Source organism: Ruditapes philippinarum, unplaced genomic scaffold (genome assembly GCF_026571515.1).
Source record: "Ruditapes philippinarum isolate M1 unplaced genomic scaffold, ASM2657151v2 ctg207_1_1_1_1, whole genome shotgun sequence".
Taxonomy (NCBI): Eukaryota; Metazoa; Mollusca; class Bivalvia; order Venerida; family Veneridae; genus Ruditapes; species Ruditapes philippinarum.
Window position 1 is genome coordinate 470442 of NW_026859581.1, and position 19032 is coordinate 489473.

Consider the following 19032-nt stretch of genomic DNA (forward strand, 5'->3'; position numbering starts at 1 on the left):
GTTCTTATAACAGTATAAATTGGACAACATAAAAGGAAGTGGTATTCTGATTCAATAGAATTATATATACATAGTTTACATTTGCGATCGTTTCTATCAATGTTAAAAAAATCTTCCAGTTTCTATTTCTAGGTTATGCGAGCCTAGTCTGAAACAAGCAAAATCTTTTCTTAACACATTATTTGTTAAAACATCAAGATATTTTTCATAACAAAAAGAAGTTTTAATTTTTCTGTAATAATCAAGCTTGGGCATATTTTGTATAGAAGTATTCCAGTTCTGTAAATATTGGTCTCGCAGACGCTGCTTTAACATTGGCATATAATTAAAATTTAAGTTAAAGTTAAGCCAAATATCACTACAACCTAAACTGTCTAACAAGCGTTTTTATACTGCTTGCCCAATTACAATCAACATTTCGAGTACACTGGTCTACAAACATGTTGTACATTGGTGAGTCCTGGTTTTTCATAATTTTTAACCAGAATTTAAAGAGTTCTTTCTTTAGAAATAACAGAAATGTTAATTTTAACATTTGACCAAGAAGGACTGTGTAGATAATAACTAAAATGATAATTTACTGGCTTATAACCAGTCCTGTTCCCAACTATATCTAAAAGAGATAAAAATATGAGACCGGTTTGTTTCCATTTGCCCGGCTACATCACATATCGCTTCCATGTGTGGCTATTACAGGCTTGCTGGATGATCGCAAAAGAAATTCAATGTTTCCAGATTTCATCATTTTCGTTTGTGTATGAATTAATTTAAACAGTGTTTGTTTCACATGAGCGGGATTTTCTTAAAGATATTTATACTTTAAGGTTTGAAATATCAATTTTGCATTTGAAACTAATCAAATATTTCGATCGTCTGTCCGTGCTGGTTCAGAAATTTAGAGAACTATTTAATGAACACACGATGCGTACTCTGCGCGCACTGAAAGCATAACCTCGGCGGCACCTTCCCGTTTTTAAGGTATGAGCCCCCTAATGGGCACTAGAAGGAACTATAAAATTGGCAACATAGGTCAGTTATATACCTTAAAAGACACAAGAATGCAAAATTTAAACAAAGTTTACCGTATGGTTTATGAGTTATGGAGATTTTCTAAAGTAAAACTTGGCTATTAGAAGGGCTCTTTTTCAGAAATGAGAAACTCTAATTATTCTATTATATAATCAGAACATTTAGTAGTACGTGGCCGCATAATTGCCACTGAACACAGTGAGTAGAAATAACGCACCGCTTAAAAATTGAAAATGGCCGAAACAGAAAGTAAACAAGACAAGTATGTATTTTAAAACGATATTAAATAGCAATTAGGTTATACATTTATATACTAGACATTTAAAATTGATGACATTTTATAGATTCATATTTTTACGTGTTTGCCCTTTAACCAGAATCAGCATTTTGAGAAAGAATCTTTTTAACAATGAATAAAAAAATGCAAAAAATTATGAGTGAGACTAGCCTAATTAATTTGGCGTGAACGGTTTGACCCATTTACAGACTTTTTTTTTATACTGTCAAAACGTTGGAAAAAGACAGCGCCCGTCCAAAATTATCTCGGTGTCTCTTTGACAAGTCTAATTAGTTGGCGACTAGAGTGAGACTAATATAAAGTTTCCTTTTAAAAGGAAAGGCTTGCCACAGTTGTGCCTTCATCCCAACCCTTTAAAATTGTTTTGTTTTTTTGGTTTCAATTTATTATCACAATTTTTTTTGAATTACGGTATTTGTACAGTACAGATAACGAGGAATATGCAAAATCCTCCGAGGATCGAGGAAAAACACTCGCAACTCCGCGAGAGTGTTTGTCCATAAAAACGAGTGACTCCGCGTGAGAAACGTGTGATGAGAGACGAAAATAAAAGCGCATGACTCCGAGAGAGAATTACCGCGTAACTCCGTGTCGGTGTCTAGCTGGTGTAAATAAATGCAAGTGCAATCTCATTTTATATTTAATTTAATTCTTTAGATTACCATTCGAAAATAAAGATGTTTTTTACGGTTGTTGTTTTCTATTTACCCTGAAACAGTTGAAAGGTACATTTGATTAGAAAAAATCACTACCGTAAGCGTCATCAGTTCTCAAGTTTATTTTTATCCCGATTAATTAGGTCAGTAGCAATAACCACAGGAACCCGAAATTCTATCAAAAACAAAAAACGATTTAAAAAATCCATATAATAACGGCCCAACTTTTTTTATACTTCTTTAAGAAATGAATTAATTATATAAACTTCTTAATCTTAAATGTTTCTAAATGCATCAAATACCGATAACGTGCTGTTCTAATTTATTTCAGGTGCCAAATATTGTGTTGTGTTTTCTTTTTTCAATGTGGAAAATGAGTTTCGATCTTCATAATATTTTAATCATTGATAACATGTGCACATAAAAAAAATTGACTTTCCCAACTTTTTATATTGGTTTGTTATAGTTTTTAAAATTTGTGATGATGTGCATGTATGTTTCTTCATAATCCATTGTTTACATGTATTTTAGTTACGTGTCAACCTGTCACATCCGCCGTTTTAATTAGAAGACACTTGATTTATATATAATTTTTGAGAATTAACATTAACTTAATGGTTTCTAAATAAAGCTGCATAAAAATTAGTAATATATTGTTGTAATTTTATTCCAAGAATATCTCCGAAAATCTGTCGGTCTCATTCTGTTATCAGTCATATGTAGATGTATGTTGATATTGGAATCAAAAGTAAATTGTCTTGTGATGATCATTAATAAATTAAGATTTTTGTTTTTTATTTCAGGCATTATGGAGGAATTCAAGAGTTATAGAGGTGTTAACAAGTTGACAGAGGCCGTTCAACTTACCTAGCGCACTGCTCCCATAATTCATTCACCTGTAATCAGCATTACAAAGATTGACAAAAAATAAAAACAGCAAAGAATAAAATGATCATTTTATTTGTCTTTTTGTTTTATTTGTTTATGATTTGATTTAATCATATTTTATTGCTTGAAACATGTACATGTAACATAGAGATTACATTATTACAAAACAGAATACAATAAATACGAATAGGAAACATGTATGTTAACAGTTTGAAGCAAATGGGTTGGGCCACAAGTTTTACCAACATTAATGAAGGCCCTTCCCAGGCAAGTTTAAATAACAAAATGTTCATTAGAAAGATACAAAACTTGTTTACGTAATTAATGTGTTAGGCGAAGAAACAAGAAAATATATGTTTTTTGCGCATCATCAGAGCAATATTTACAGTTTGCTTCTATATATATCTATATTGATTTAAAAGTATTTAGATGACAATATTATGAGAAAAAAAAAACAACAACAAAAAAAAAAATTGATATGAGGTTTAAATATCATGAAATAGAAAAAAAAATACACATTCTAAAAACATTCAAACTTCTGTTCACCTTTCCTCTGAAGAAAAAAACAAAAACAAAAAAACAGGTTTCGCCTCCATTTCCGTTACTGGACCAGCATTAAAAATAGAAACACGGAGTAATATTTAATTATCATTAAGAAATATTAAGTTCTAAAACGATTCGTATTCTTTATATATTTTTGAACATGCCCAAAGATAATGTCATTATCGTCAGGCGACAAGTTATCAATTCCAAACAGCAGTTTCTTTACACTTAAAGGATGATATGGGCGGGTATTAATGAATAATTGATGGCGCTGTTGATGAAATAACGGACATTTGAAAAAATAGTGTTCTGCATCCTCTATGGTATATCCACAGTCACATTTTTGATTATCACGTAAGTGGTTGTAAAATAAGTCGGAGTTTAGATTACTACATTTATTACGTATTCTTGCATGATGGACCTGTGAAAATCTTTCACCAGAAATGAAGAATGGGGGAACTATTGGGGGTTTTAAATTTTTCTTTTAGATTACGTTTAAAAGCTGATAATGAGTCTACAGTACGAGAATGAGTGTCCAAATTGTTCCAAAGTTTGATAGATGAAGGTATGGTAGATTTAGCATAGATTTCAAGCCGGCGTGCCATAGTAGCATAGTCAGAATTGTTTCTCAAATTGTATGTATTTGCTTCTAAAACGGTATTTGGAAAAAGTTCAGACAGATAACAGGGTAATTCTCCACGGCTATATTTATATACTAAAATTAATTTCTGCATGTTTCTTCTGTCTGATAATGAAACCCACCCTATTTCTTTTAGTAAACGTTCTATTGATACAGATCTTGTTAAGCCAGTTACAATTCGTGCAGCGTCATTACTGAATTTTGTCTAAAAGATCTTTTTCATAAACTGTGCAGCTATCCCAAACAGTCGATGCGTATTCAATAATTGGTCTAAGATAAGATATATATATTTGATTCAAAGTTTTCCGTTTAAGCTTAAACTTTAACATACGCATAGATCCTAAAACTTTTGCGGCGGAAGATGCTATATTTGTAATATGTTCATGCCATGAACCATCTTTGCTAAATGTAATACCCAAGTGTTTATGGTTGTCAACAACGTTAAGCGTGTATTATCAAAGAAAAGTGTAGGTACGTTCACGTTTTGTCTATTAAGAGAGAGAAATAATACTTCTGTTTTAGTCGGATTAAATTTAACAAGCCATTGTTTTGCCCATTTTGATAATATATTTAGGTCGTCATTTAATGTTGATTCGATATGAATAATATTATTAGAACTAACTGATAATGAACTATCGTCGGCAAATAAACGTGTTACACTAGACAGAGAATCTGCAATATCGTTCACGTAAATAAGAAAAAGTAGAGGTCCAAGTACTGAGCCCTGTGGCACGCCGGCATTAATAGTTCTTTCCTCAGAAAAAGTAGATCCAACGAATACTTTTTGTTTTCGACTTATTAAGTAACTAGACATCCATTTAAGAATATTGTCTGTAATTCCATATTGTTTTAATTTGAAAATCAAACCCTTATGCCATACACGATCAAAGGCTTTACTAATATCACAAAAAACGATGCAAGTCGATTTCTTGTCATCAAATGCTTTGCAAATTTGATTGTAAATGTCAATTAATTGATACACTGTAGAATGTCCAGGTAGGAAACCTGACTGATTTTTATAGATTAGATTATTTTCATGAAAATAGTTATAGATATACTTAAACATAATTCGTTCCATAACTTTACCTATACAACTAATAAGTGAAACTGGTCGATAATTTGACGGCATTGAGCTATCACCCTTTTTAAATAAAGGCATAACATTTGCAGTTTTCCAGCTATCTGGGTACATATTAAGATTGACAGACATGTTGAATAATATTTTTAGGGGTTCACAAATAGTAAAACGAGTCTCCTTTAACATACGATGGCTTATTTCATCAGGTCCACTTGCCTTATTAATAATAAGATTTGAAAGAACGTCAATAATATCTTGATTGGTAATGCTGAAACTATCGAGCTGTTTATTCGTCTTATATATTAGCGGTGGTAAAAAGGTATTAGAGTCATCAATAGTTGAAATAGATACGAAAAAATCATTAAGTGTATCGGCCTTATCTTTATCAGAAAAGGCTAGGGAATTATCATCTTTTATTAATGGGGGCATACATTTACAATTTGGGGAATTTTCTTTGACTAATAATTTAACCAGTTTCCAATATTGACGCGGATTCGTTGAACTACAATCACTCAAAGTAAATTCGATATTATTAAAGAACTCTTCTTTAGCATGCTTTATCATGTTATTAACCTTATTTCTTAAAGTTTTATATCCGACCCAGTCTTCGTATTTTCTGGTAGAAATAGCTTTTCGTTTTTGTTTATTTCGTCTTTTAGTGGTTTTCCTAATTTCAGAATTGTACCAAGGTTTTATCTTTTGGACGGATAGTTGCCATAGTGGTAGGGAATACACGTTTTTTGCCAAATTTAAAACTTATCTGTAAATTGTTTTGTTGCAGTATTAATGTCAGTGAGTGTCAGAAATGACCAGTCAGTGTTTTGAATCTTTTCATTAAGTTGTTCGAAATTTGCTCTTTTATAGTTCCAGACTCGTCTTTTAAAAGGATCATTAATTTGATTTCTTGTTCTAATATAGGCAAATGTTCCAAAATGGTCACTGATTAACTTGTCTGTATTATAAACACCCGAGAATAAACATTCTAAAGAAGACGACATTCCAATAGGATCTAATAGAGTTTGCGAGTAAGGAGTAATTCTAGTGGCTTCAGTTATAACATTTTCCATATTATTTAAAAGAAGTATATTACGCAATTTGTTATTGTTTGAATTGAGTTGGTCCTCATTTAAGTCGCCAACTAAAATAATATTATTACAAGTTTCTAGTGCATTTTCCATACTAATATTGATCCTATCCCAAATTTCAACGCTTGCGTTAGGTGGCCTGTATAAATTACAGAGTAAATACGTTTTAAATTCCGTTTTAATTTCCAGCCAAATAGATTCAGGTAAAATAACTTCTAATTCTAAAATTCTTTTTGAGTAAATGCCAGAGGACACGTAAATTAAAAGACCACCAGAATGGGCGGTATTATCTTTGCGATACATCTTATCGAAACCATCTAGATGTAAGGAGTCGTTTGGAATATCAAATGACAATTTACTTTCTGTAAAACAGACAATATCATAATCAAGAAAATTTGTCTTAATATAATCAAACTTATTTCTTATGCTACGGATATTTTGATGAAAAACAGATAAACACGAATCAAATGTATTTGGTCCCGGATTTTTCTCTACATCGCCGGATAAAATTAACAACATTTCAACTATTAATAAGAAGTATGAAAGAAATAGTACGTCAGTAACTTCTGAAAATATTCCAATAGTATTGATATTATAAACACTACACACTACTAATGCAATTGCTAGCGAGAAATAATAATCAACAATACCGTAATACAAAAACATCAAAAGCGTATGATAAATTTTCGACATCGAACTTATACCTTTAATAAACAAGCCAGCCATTATTTGAGTAACTTTAAATTCACTCCTATATTTAATACGTATGTGCTGTCTTCGTACATTAAAGAGTCCATTGTTTATGGTTTGTACATCCAGTGATTTTTCTCGCTTAATTGGGAAGAAGCCTTAGCCTCTTGATTTTGGGAAAAATTATCTAATTTGGGAAGAAAAAAGCATGTTTCATTTCAGATTTTTGGGAAAACTGCATGATTTTAAAGAAAATTTCAATTGGGAAGAGGCCCTTTTTCGGAGTCTGTTATATAAGTAGGAAAATCACTGACATCATCTATATCATGTCATTTTATAAAAATAAAAAACAGTTTTGACAAAGATTAAACTACTTCCGCTTTTAACGTACATGTACTGTTCATAGACGATAAAACAATATTTTTATAATAGCATATGAACATATTTGATCGTCACAGCAAGCAGGCATGCATTGTACATGTACTTATGTTTATTGAAAAAGACCGCCATGCCTTTAAAAAATCACTGCCAATCTCAATGTTCTTGTTTTATAATTCATGGTTTTATTTTTGAGACGACGCAGCGCCTGTTGTTTTCCCCCTGCAAACATCGGTAGAATTTCATAAATGAATTCCTTAATGTTGTCCTTTCTTGTGCTGCCAACATCGGTAGAATTGCCTAGCAGATCGAACTTCTTAACTCTGTTCTATATTGTTCTGAAAGCAATAGTAAAATAAATTTAAACATTAATGTTAAAAGCAGGACTGTACATGCCGACATAGGGTGTCGCTGTTTTGGCTAGTGCATTGTATGGAATGATGTATTATATCTCGTATTTTACGGATTTTTTATCAACCAACAAATAAAAGGAGACGTACATGTACTTCACATGGAAATCCGTTTGGTAACATTTATGTAACTGGTACAAATTTATCTAAAAGCCTGACTTAAAAGTATAAAATTACCTTTTTCAGAAGTTTACTTTCCAAGGCAGATGCATTTCACTGAAGAATACTTTGTAAACTGTCTTAAAGAAAATGTTTTTTTTTTTATTCAGTTCTGGTACAAAGTATAATTTCCCTTACGATAGTATGTCAATGGAATGAATCGACCTAAGCACGTGGTTGTTTTGCCATGTATTTCCTTTTTTTTTTCTTCTTCTTTTTTTGCTTACATAATAATTATAAATTTGTATAAACAATGCAAAAAAGAAGCTCATCTATATTTTCTTATTTTAGAATACTAAATTAAATAGGTTTTTGACACTGCGCGTTACGGGAATTGCGGGAAATCATCGGTTATTCTTTCCTTTAATTAATTAATGAACTTTCGTTTTCACTTGTGATACCTTACATGTACATGTATATCATAAAGGGTTTATTTAGTTTTTTTTTTTTTTTTTTTTTTTTTTGGAAAAAACAAATATTTTTTGTCAAAACGATTTGAACTCTATTCTCTATTGTATAAAACTAATAAAGAAAATGATCAATCGTAAAAACGTGGAGATTTATCTATCATACTGAAGGGAAACAAGTGTGCACATTTCATTTCCCCCATTTATCGCAGAGAATTCATTCGTTTGCTTTATAGACAAGTAAATGCACTAAAATACTTCGTTACGTGGTACCAATTAATAAGCATGTATCAACTATGTTACACGATCAAAATACGATGCGCTATCTGTAGATCAGCACGTGACAAGGTTAATGATAATATGCATGGGCTATTTTTAGATTACCTCACCAAGAAGTTGAATTGCGTTCAGTAGATCTAAATATAACTCGATCATGCGTGATTTCACTGATTTGGTAAGCAGGACCACCCTTTGAAGACGGAATACTACTACAGTCACCATTCTCTATTGCATAAAACTAATACAGACAAAAAAAAAACAATTATAAAAGAAACTTACTTTTGCATCTTGAAAAACAATTGAAACGGAACAATTTCGTTTATAATTTATTACGGTTTAAACCGATAAATCGAGTAAAAATAGAAATCCTATTTATATAAACAAACTGGGATTACCGAAGTAACTAAAATAGCTTAGATTTCTGTAATATTACTTCGTCTGATTCCGCAGTATGACGGAATCGCCCGAATTGTCAGGATTGCAATCGGAACTACATCGGCTATTATCATTAATCCGAAGAGTGACGGAAAAGGCCGAAAAGTTGCGATTGGCACGATTGCAGCTGGTTTCCCGTTCAATCATGCGCCAACAGATGTAAGCAGGAAACCACCTAACGGGAACAAGTTTTCCAAATGAAATGGCTTGCTGCAAGCCAAAAAGGATTGGAGCACCTCACTAAATACTGTATTCCGGTATAAACCGGGCAAGGCGCTTGAATCATAAAATGCTAAAATCTTGAATTTTTACCCAACGGAATGAACTTGAATAGGTCTAATTCATCTTTTCATACCGATTTATGTATGATAATGAATGAAAAATGTAAAAATCGTTGAAAAAAATGATATTTGTCTATTTTGTGATCATGGTTTCTGCAAGCGTCTAGAGGTACTGCTTCAATCCTGTATTGAGTTAAATCCAAAAATTATTATCAAAATTTCTGGGCTTCCTTGTATAATGTAAGCCGTGTACATGTATAATGTAAGCCGTGTCATAAAAAACAGTAAAGAGTGACTTTTGAAGTGCATATATGATACTTAACATTTTTACATTTAAACAAGAGTTTAAACAAAACAAAACTAGCTGCATGGTCAACTCGGCCCAATACCATATCGATGCGGGTCAACTCGGCCCATAATTATATATTATTACGAGTAATAATTGCTTTTATGTCTTTTCATAATTAGTATATACTCTAACACATTATGTAGGCTAATTGTGTTAAGCCATTCAGTGTTTTGTTTGAAAGAGTTTTAGACAGGAGGGCAGGCTCAGCAGGGGCCCAAGGTCCAATTAACAAGAATTTTATGACCTATGGTACATTTATCTTCAAACAAGTTGTTTTTTCCTTCATCTTTTGAAGAGTTTGGAGAGCTATTGTAATTTGTTCTCACCCATGTGAAAGTTTTGCATGCAGTATCGGTCTTCAATATTGCTATTTAAGGTATTCACTTGAAACTTAATACATGTCTCCAGGATGATAACTGGAGGTCACTTTCCAAGGCTCATCACTTAAATATGCATTTTGATGGAATTATTTTATGCCAGTTTGAAAAATGGGTCGTTTTATAGTTTCCCTCCTGGCGGGCTGGTGGGTGGGTTGTAGGCATCCACAATTTTGTCCTGAGCGTATCTCCTATAAGCATTGAGGAATTTTATTGACACTTCATAGAAATGTTCACCACAATGAGAAGCTGTGTTGTGCACATGAACCAGGTCTCTAGGTCAAAGATCAAGGTCACACTTGGAGGTCATTGAAAAACGCTTGTCCGGAGCAAACTTCTACATACATAGAGAGATTTCAATATAACTGTGCACAAATGTTCACCATTGCAAGGCGGAGTGTCACATGCAAAATTTAGGTCCCTGTGGCCAAGGTCAAGGTCACACATAGGGGTCAAAGTTCAGATAAAAATATGAAAATTTGTATGCGGACCCAGAGTGTCCATTTGACCCTTGAATGACTCTGACCCTTCAAATTTCCAAAAAGCCTGATTTGACCCTCAGGATTTTAACTGGAGGGTCAAATTTTGTTAAAATCATGGGGATTGGGCCTTGAAGTCAGTAAAACTTAGTTAAAATGACCCTCAGGATTTCATGGCTAGTGAACACCCTGGCCGACCATTTAGTCAACATTTATTGAGGGATTGAAACACAAATGGTCATTATCAATTTATCATGACTATCATTGTGAAGGTAAGTTTTGTGCACATAATCCAGGTCCCTGCTACCAAAGTCAAGGTCACTTATAGAGGTCAAAGTTTGTGTCCAAGGACCATTTAGTCATCATTTATTGATGGATTGTAACAAAAATGATAAATATCATGACTATTATTGTGACACATAATTTAGTTAATATTTTAGAGGTCATGGTCACTACTGACTAGAGATGATAAAATATCCAGATATTGTCCGGATGTCGCCCGAGCATATCTCCTAGTCCTTAAGTGCAAATGTGTAATTTGTTGCTAATCAATATAAAATTATCAGGAAATGGACATAAACCAACAGGAGAGCTGAGACTGTGAAACAGACAGGAGAGCTGAGACTGTGAAACAGACAGGAGAGCTGAGACTGTGAAACAGACAGGAGAGCTGAGACTGTGAAACAGACAGGAGAGCTGAGACTGTGAAACAGACAGGAGAGCTGAGACTGTCCTGAATTTTGACACAAAATTTTCACTTTTTTTTTTTTTTGGACTAAGGTTTGTTGATAAAATGCATATTTTATAATTTGGAGGTTTTCTTATCATTTCAGTGACATGAATACCAGTTTGTTTGTTAAAGTGCTACCAAAACAATGGCCAATTGTTTATTGTCCAGAATATAACATTGGCTTCCTAGGGCTGGAAAGACTTCATCCTTTTGATGCTGGAAAGTGGGGAAAAGTGTATGGATTCCTAAAAGGTAAAGTGCTTTTTTCTTACTTCATATTCTGCTCTATAATGTACCCATTAATTTGATTATACATGTAATATGACATTTTATTTTGATGTGTTCAAGTAGTTCTGGACTTTAACTGAACTCATTGGAACAAAGCAACCTGCTAGCCAAAAAGAGGTTGGTGATTTGAGCAAGGTGCTTTAGATAGTATTCGTTACTTAAAATTCAACAGCAAAGTTTATCCAAATTAGATTGATAAAGGTTAAAAAAAGAACTGTTCCATATCGTTTGTTTTTGAATAGAGAAATATTTATAAAAAAAAGTCGATTCAAACAATTTCAAAGGTACATGTGAAACTTGCAAAACACTTGCTTATGATATCATTAAAAGAGGCAGTTGTTAGACAAGGGGCATAATTCTGAAAGCTATATTTTTGGAGTTATGCCCCTTTTGAACTAAGAAATTTTGTCAAAAGTTGTTTTATAAACGGACAAGACTGTTGATACCACATACGGTGCTCTTGTTATACTGTCTCAGGGTCACTCTCGTATTTCACTAGTTAAGTAACGTACGGCAGTCATTGAATTTAAGATTTTGTATTAACTGGTCCAAATTCCAGTTTAGAATTTATTCTACTATATATTTAACTAAATTTTCTTTAAATTTACTGGCTCAAAACTGATTTTCACTGGCCCGAACTAATTTTCACTGGACATGGGCCACCAGGCCAGTGCTAAATTCAATGACTGGTAGGGTTCTAAGTCTATTGATAGATCATTTGTTTTGACGTTATACAGCTTGAGCTAATACATTATTTACACATGTTAATTGTCAATAAAAGTTTTATGCTTTGAATTTACTGTATGATTACAGCCGATGGCATGGTCAGGGATGATACTATTGTAAGACCAGAGGAAGCCACGGAAAATGATCTCCGCAAAGTTCACACAGAAGCCTATATCAAGAGTTTAAAGGTAGGTTGACAAATTTTCTGTGAAAATACTAAATAGTTCATTACTTATATACTGGTGCCTCATATTTCCGTGGTACTTAACTGTTAAACACAGACAACAAAAGTTAAGAGGATACAATTCTGGAAAACAAAGTGAATATCGTAGGATAGACATGTCAATTGCATCATAGTTTATTCCATTTAATGTTTGCATGTAAGCAATTATGTATACAACATTGTAATTAACACCCATCTGCAACATAGTGAGTAAATTTGTGTTCTCATATTTCCAAGGCAATTACATTTTAACAGTTTCAAAAGCAAAACCAATAGTAAACTTTATTTATTAGTACACCTATACCTAGGCTCATCTGAAAGGGGCGATTTTCTCTTTGGCATTTATCAAGTACCTCAATGGTTCTTTAAGAAAGAAGATTTTTTTAAAAGGTATGAAATCTAAAAGAAAAATGGTGAACTATTACATAACTTTGCTCTTAATCCGAATAAAATAATTATTTTTTAGTTCTATATGTTACATTTCGATAAAAATACAATAAAATAGTAAAAGTAAAACTACTGGCAGGTTCATTAAGTCTAGGAGGCACTTTAAACTGTTTAAGCCATATACCTTGGAAATATGGGTACCTCGGAAATATGAGGCACCAGTATACTATTTCAAGGGATTTAAAAATTTTTTTTGGCTTGGAAGCTTTCGTGATTTTTATACTTTTTTTTTTCAGTGACTTTTTTATGACTTACAGATCTTTTGATTCTTTAAGTTTTACTTGTTGTAAATTTGTTCATATAAAATGTAAGAAAGTGATACATGATATCAATTTCAAAACCTCTTTGTTTTGATTTTGTTCTGAATATATATTATTATTTATCATTATTTATGCTCATGCTTAAATTTTAATTATGAAAACATTTGTTGCAAATATTCATTGCAGGTATTACTTACATGTACATTGTATATGCTAATGCTGACTTGTATTCTATATACATTGTACTCATGCAACTATTCATTACATGTTCATTCAACATTTATTACATATATACCGTCACCTTTGTGCAATAATGGGTTAAGTCCTTCTAAATAAAATAGAAGTTTACCAGTTATTGCTATAAGGTAACAAATTATGCTCAAAATCACAGAATATCATTATGATTATGTATTTATATGGTGGAAATTTAATTCATGATAATTGACATAATGCAAACATTTATGCTGTGAATATCATACATGTTCATTCTAACATTCATTAGAGATGATCTTGTATAAATTCATGCTAACATATTTGAGCCGCGTCACGACAAAACCAACGTAATGCATTTGCGACCAGCATGGATCCAGACCAGCCTGCGCATCCGCACAGTCTGATCAGGATCCATGCTGTTCGCTTACAAACCCTATAACAAGTAGAGAAACTGATAGTGAACAGCATGGTTCCTGATCAGACTGCGTGGATGCGCAGGCTATTCTGGATCCATGCTGGTCGCAAACGCATTACGTTGGTTTTGTCGTGACGTGGCTCATTTTATATCTGCTTATACAAACATTCATTATATAAAATTCATGCTAACATCTATGTTTATATATTGACTCGTTGCATGTGCAGCTTTCAAGTATAGTGGAGGGGACAGTTTTAAAGGAGGTAGTACACACTGTAGAGACTTAACAAAAAAAAAAACACCAACAATTTTGATGTTGTATGCATGCAAAGCTCAGGCACATGATCCTTTATAATTATAATAACTAACAGTAAATACCCCCAATAATTACCCGACTTCCATAAAAACATGTACTTACACATCTCATTTCTTTGTCAAGGAAGATAAGTTAGTTGATGATTTTTTTCTTCACAGAGTTATCTAACTTTGATTTCACAAGGGGTTTGGCATTTTTATTTTTAATTGATCTGATTGCACATTTATTTGATGCTATTATTAATTAATAGCACATGATTGAAATTTCTGTTTCAGCCAACTTTTGCATGTTGAAATCTTTCTATGATTTCTTTAAAAAAAAAGATATAGTGGTTTCCCAATTCTCTTTCTTTAATGACAGGATCATGTGTGTGGAGAAATTTAGGATGTTGTAAAAAAATATTTTTTATTTGTTATCATTCCCCACTTAATTCAGCTTTTATTACTGAAGTGTTTGTATTTTTTTATTGCTGATTTTTTTCCTACTTTTTTCATTAGCCATTAGCCTCTGTTATATATAATGTAAGAAACTCCAAAGAATTAGGGTGACACATGTATAAAAGGTGAGCTAGTTATAGTTATAATTACAGTAGAGGTAATTGGTTTAAACCCCTCCACTTTTACTTGACTATTTAGTATTTCAAGTAGTTATTGGAACAGTGTTGTAACTTTTAACTTGAATTTTCATGAAGTTACAACAATGTTTCTTTTAACTGTTGAACTTAAAACTAATGTAAAGCAAAGTTAGTATGTTGTTCATATATTGTGCATTATCAATTTTATTTTATCAAATTTTGTAACATTATATCATTACTTCATTTTGTAAGAGAAACTGTGTACTGCAAAATCATTATTATGCTTGGAGACACTAATTTTCATTGTTTTCATAGAGAGGTCAATCTATGAATTTAAGATCAAACAAAACTTCATATTGTCTTCTGTAAGATTATTTTGCATTAAATTATTAACATTTTACCCTTTGGTAAAAATAGACATTCCACAAATATAACAATGTACGAAAATGTTCTTTATGACAAACCAGAAACTTTCTTGCCTGTGAAATTAAGTGAATTCACAGTAGTATGGTAGATGTAGTGTCTAGGTTTTCAGGCGACTTGACTCAATGTATATTCACCCCATTTTGATCAGAACTTCAACAGCATTGATTAAAGTAAAAAAAAAATCTAACCAGATGGTAAGTGATTGCCTGAAATCAAGAAAACCAACAGGGAACATACAGAAATGAAAACATGGTTTATGATTTAAGAGCTCCAGCAAGTGGACATAAAACAACAGGGAAATAAAAATGAATATAAATTTATTTCAATATTTACTAGCCCTCTCTTATAAGTTTCCTCCGTGCTGGATTAAGTCAATATGCTATGCAGAAAATAAAAACAATTTATTAGCAGTAAAGCAGTCTAGTACAAATGTTCATAAATATATATGATTAGATAATGGCAGATTTCATTGAAATTAACTTATAAAATATCGAGATAAGATACGGTAAAAAATTGTTATTTAGCATTTATATGTCGAAGTCTCAGTACTAGACTTTACTGAAGGATAACATTTGCCCTGAACTGTTATGTTGGCAGATAAATCATAACCTGCTTGCTTTAGTTAGTTTGACTCTGATGTTGAATATAAAATTATATACATGTAGTGTCATAGCGAATGTCTATTACAATGTATTTATTACATTATTGTGTGTATTTACTATTCATCTGGGCTGTGTTTCATAGAAAGTCTTAAGTGTAATCTCAGTTCTAGGAAATAAAACCAACTTTAGGACTTACTTAAGACCGTTTTGATAAATGTTTTTACCTTCAGTGAAAGACTGTAGTTTATGATTGAATTAATTTTCCTGAGAAAAGTTGAAAAATACAATGACAGACCCTCTGATTCACAATGTGTTATTGCCCATCTGTATTGCTTTTAAGAACATAATTAGAGTCATGAAATAGAGGCCATAAGTTCTTAGAAATGCAAAATTATCTCAGTTTTGGTCTTAAGTCAGTTAAGACTGATTTCAGACTTAGGACTTTCTATGAAACCCAGTACTGGAATGTAACTGTGTGACCTCTGTATAAAGACCCTCTATACAGCAATAACCTTTTTAGCTCAACTATACGAAGTATATGGAGAGCTGTCCTACTCACCCTGGCGTCTTGATCTACTTCAAACTTCAAATGAATATTTCTTATCATTACACACATTTTGTGTGACAAGGTCCATAACTCTTGTGTGACTTTTTCCAGAATTTTTCCCCCTTGAAAGTGGAACTTATGTTAACAACAATAACTTCTTGTCATAAGAAGAAATGTATTTATATCATAATTGATTTTTCTTTCATAGTTTTGTCTTCCTTACTGCGCCCAGTATTTAATTAGTTAAGCTTTGCTGTCTCCTTTGACAGCTCTTATTACAACAATAGTAACTTTACTTCCGAAAGTAAGACTTCACAATAAAATTAACCTGTCAAGAGCATCATCTCCCACCAACAATTAATTTCTTATGTCAGTCAGTGGATATTGCTGTACAGTAGAGGTTTTACTGTAATTATTCTTTGTTGTATCATAAATTTAGAAAGATCAGTGTACTTTTTGTTATGTATTATTGATTGATTTATTGATTATTGTTGATTGTTGTTGTAGTTATCTGCTTCTCTATATTATATTCTTTATGCATGATGTCAAATGTGGTATTTAGTATTTACGTGTAATTGTATCTACTGTCCTAGGATGATAATTTGGTCTTAACGGTACATGGGAAAGTCCAAAAACGGGGTTTTCTGGATTAATATCCGATATCGTAAAAGTAAACACTTACATAATTATACTTTATACCATAATTCTTACAATATCGTTTGTGTATTACCGTTATGGCTCTGCCGGTAGATCGTAGTTATTGTAACTTTTAATGTTTTGTACTGATAGGTTCGAACCCCACGTAGTGCCATTTTATAACCACAGTTTTTACTTCTTGCTCATTTTTTATCATTATTATTTATTCAGTTTTCGTTTTCCTTTTTGTTTTCTTCTTATAATATATATTTTACAGTATATATTTATATTTTTTTATTTCTATTCTATTTTCTTTTTGTATTTTTTGATCGCAGTGTAATAAAATATTCGATCTCGTATTCATGTATGTATATGAAAAAAGGGTCAACATTGTTTTCTGAACAATTGACTGTTCTGAGGTAAAAAAAAAAATGTGTCGTACCAGTAGTCGAACTTCTGCCTGTACGGGTAAAACACATTACCGACACGGTTGCTCTACCTACTGCGCTAACAAGACATATGATAACATATAGTTTTATTTTCATTTTTATAGGTTGTGGCATTGATCTGCCTTACCTATTTTTCGCATTGTTATTGGTTTTTGTTATGTAAACAAAGGCTCAAGTTATCATCCTAGGACAGTATACCACAGTATTTAAATATATAAAATATTTTCTAAAATTCTAAGGAGTTGCAGCAATTATGTGTTAAAGTGATATCAAAATTGACAAAATGTCAAGTCAAACATTGCAGTACAAAAGTAATAGACTCTGCTTATTTTATTTACACCATAATATTTGCTGAGAATCTTCTTTCTCATATGATGATACTATATAAAAACCTAGCAGCTAGTAATCTTGATTGGCATAATATATACAACTCATAGTCTTACTAGTTTATGTATATAAAATGAGAAAATCTTTTGAAAATGTTTATATGAAATTTAATGCCCATCTGGGAATTTATCCAAATTTCTACTATGTAGTTTTGTTTGGTTATTATTTATACTGTTATATAACTTGTAGTTAAAGGTCATCCTTGAGAAATTGCTTCATTATGTTGAAGTGAGCCAAATCTTTAAGAGAAAGTGCTACTGGGCAGTGGTAGTTTATTATCTATGTATTTCTTTCATTGATACATTACAAAGATATTTAATATCTTTAAAAAATGAACTGAATTTTAAATGCATTATTTTTCTCAAAAGGATTTTTTTACAAGTTTGTTGCATGTCAATAAACAGCCAAGTATTACTAATTGGTAAATCTGGTCAGCTTGTTGTGTATATAATGACATGTGGGAGATTTTTATTTTTTCTAGTGGAGTATGACTGTAGCGGGGATCACTGAAGTTCCACCAGTAGCCTTATTACCCAATTTTATAGTACAGCGAAAAGTTTTACGTCCATTTAGGTACCAGACAGGTGGAACTATATTGGTAAATATCTTTTAGTTGCATTTTAAAAATGTTTTTAATTTTGTAATTTTCTAACAAACTAAAATTAAATTTTATTTTGTAAGTTTGGGCCTTTTTTGTTTTACGTCAAATTCGGGAATGCAGCCTCTGTAGAAAAAAACCTTTTTAAAATCAAAAATTTTCCCAGAAAAACTCTTTCCCGATAAATTTAAAATTTTGAAAGGTTACTGTTAATATTTTTTATTTCAAAAAAAAAATTCCTTTCTTCTTAATTTATACAAAATAAAATGAATCGAGGGAAAATTTTTTTAAAGTAAAAGGTGTTTAAAATTTACCAACTTAGCTACTGTGATTGAAAACTATCATTCTATTTCGTCTTACCAATTTATCACAGTGTGCTTCTGTGAGCAAATGAGTGAAAACTATCATTCTATTTCATCTTACCAATTTAGCACAGTGTGCTTCTGTGAGCAAATGATTAAAAACTATAGTTCTATTTCGTCTTACCAACTTAGCACAGTGTGCTTCTGTGAGCAAATGATTGAAAACTATAGTTCTATTTCTTCTAACCAACTTAGCACAGTGTGCTTCTGTGAGCAAATGATTGAAAACTATCATTCTATTTCGTCTTACCAATTTAGCACAGTGTGCTTCTGTGAGCAAATGATTAAAAAACTATAGTTCTATTTTGTCTTACCAACTTAGCAGTGTGCTTCTGTGAGCAAATGATTAAAAACTATAGTTCTTTTTCGTCT

General features: G+C 31.9%; 1 protein-coding gene across 1 annotated transcript; it reads left to right on the top strand.

Moving 5' to 3' along the window:
- Positions 1-1226: 1226 nt before the first annotated feature.
- Positions 1227-18298, top strand: LOC132757131 (histone deacetylase 11-like; the record flags this gene model as incomplete). The annotated part of the gene is given in 4 exon segments (XM_060748328.1): positions 1227-1291; positions 11295-11443; positions 12293-12393; positions 18182-18298. Coding segments are annotated over 4 exon segments (396 nt in total), but the record flags the coding sequence as incomplete, so codon positions are not given.
- Between the last annotated feature and the right edge of the window lie 734 nt (positions 18299-19032).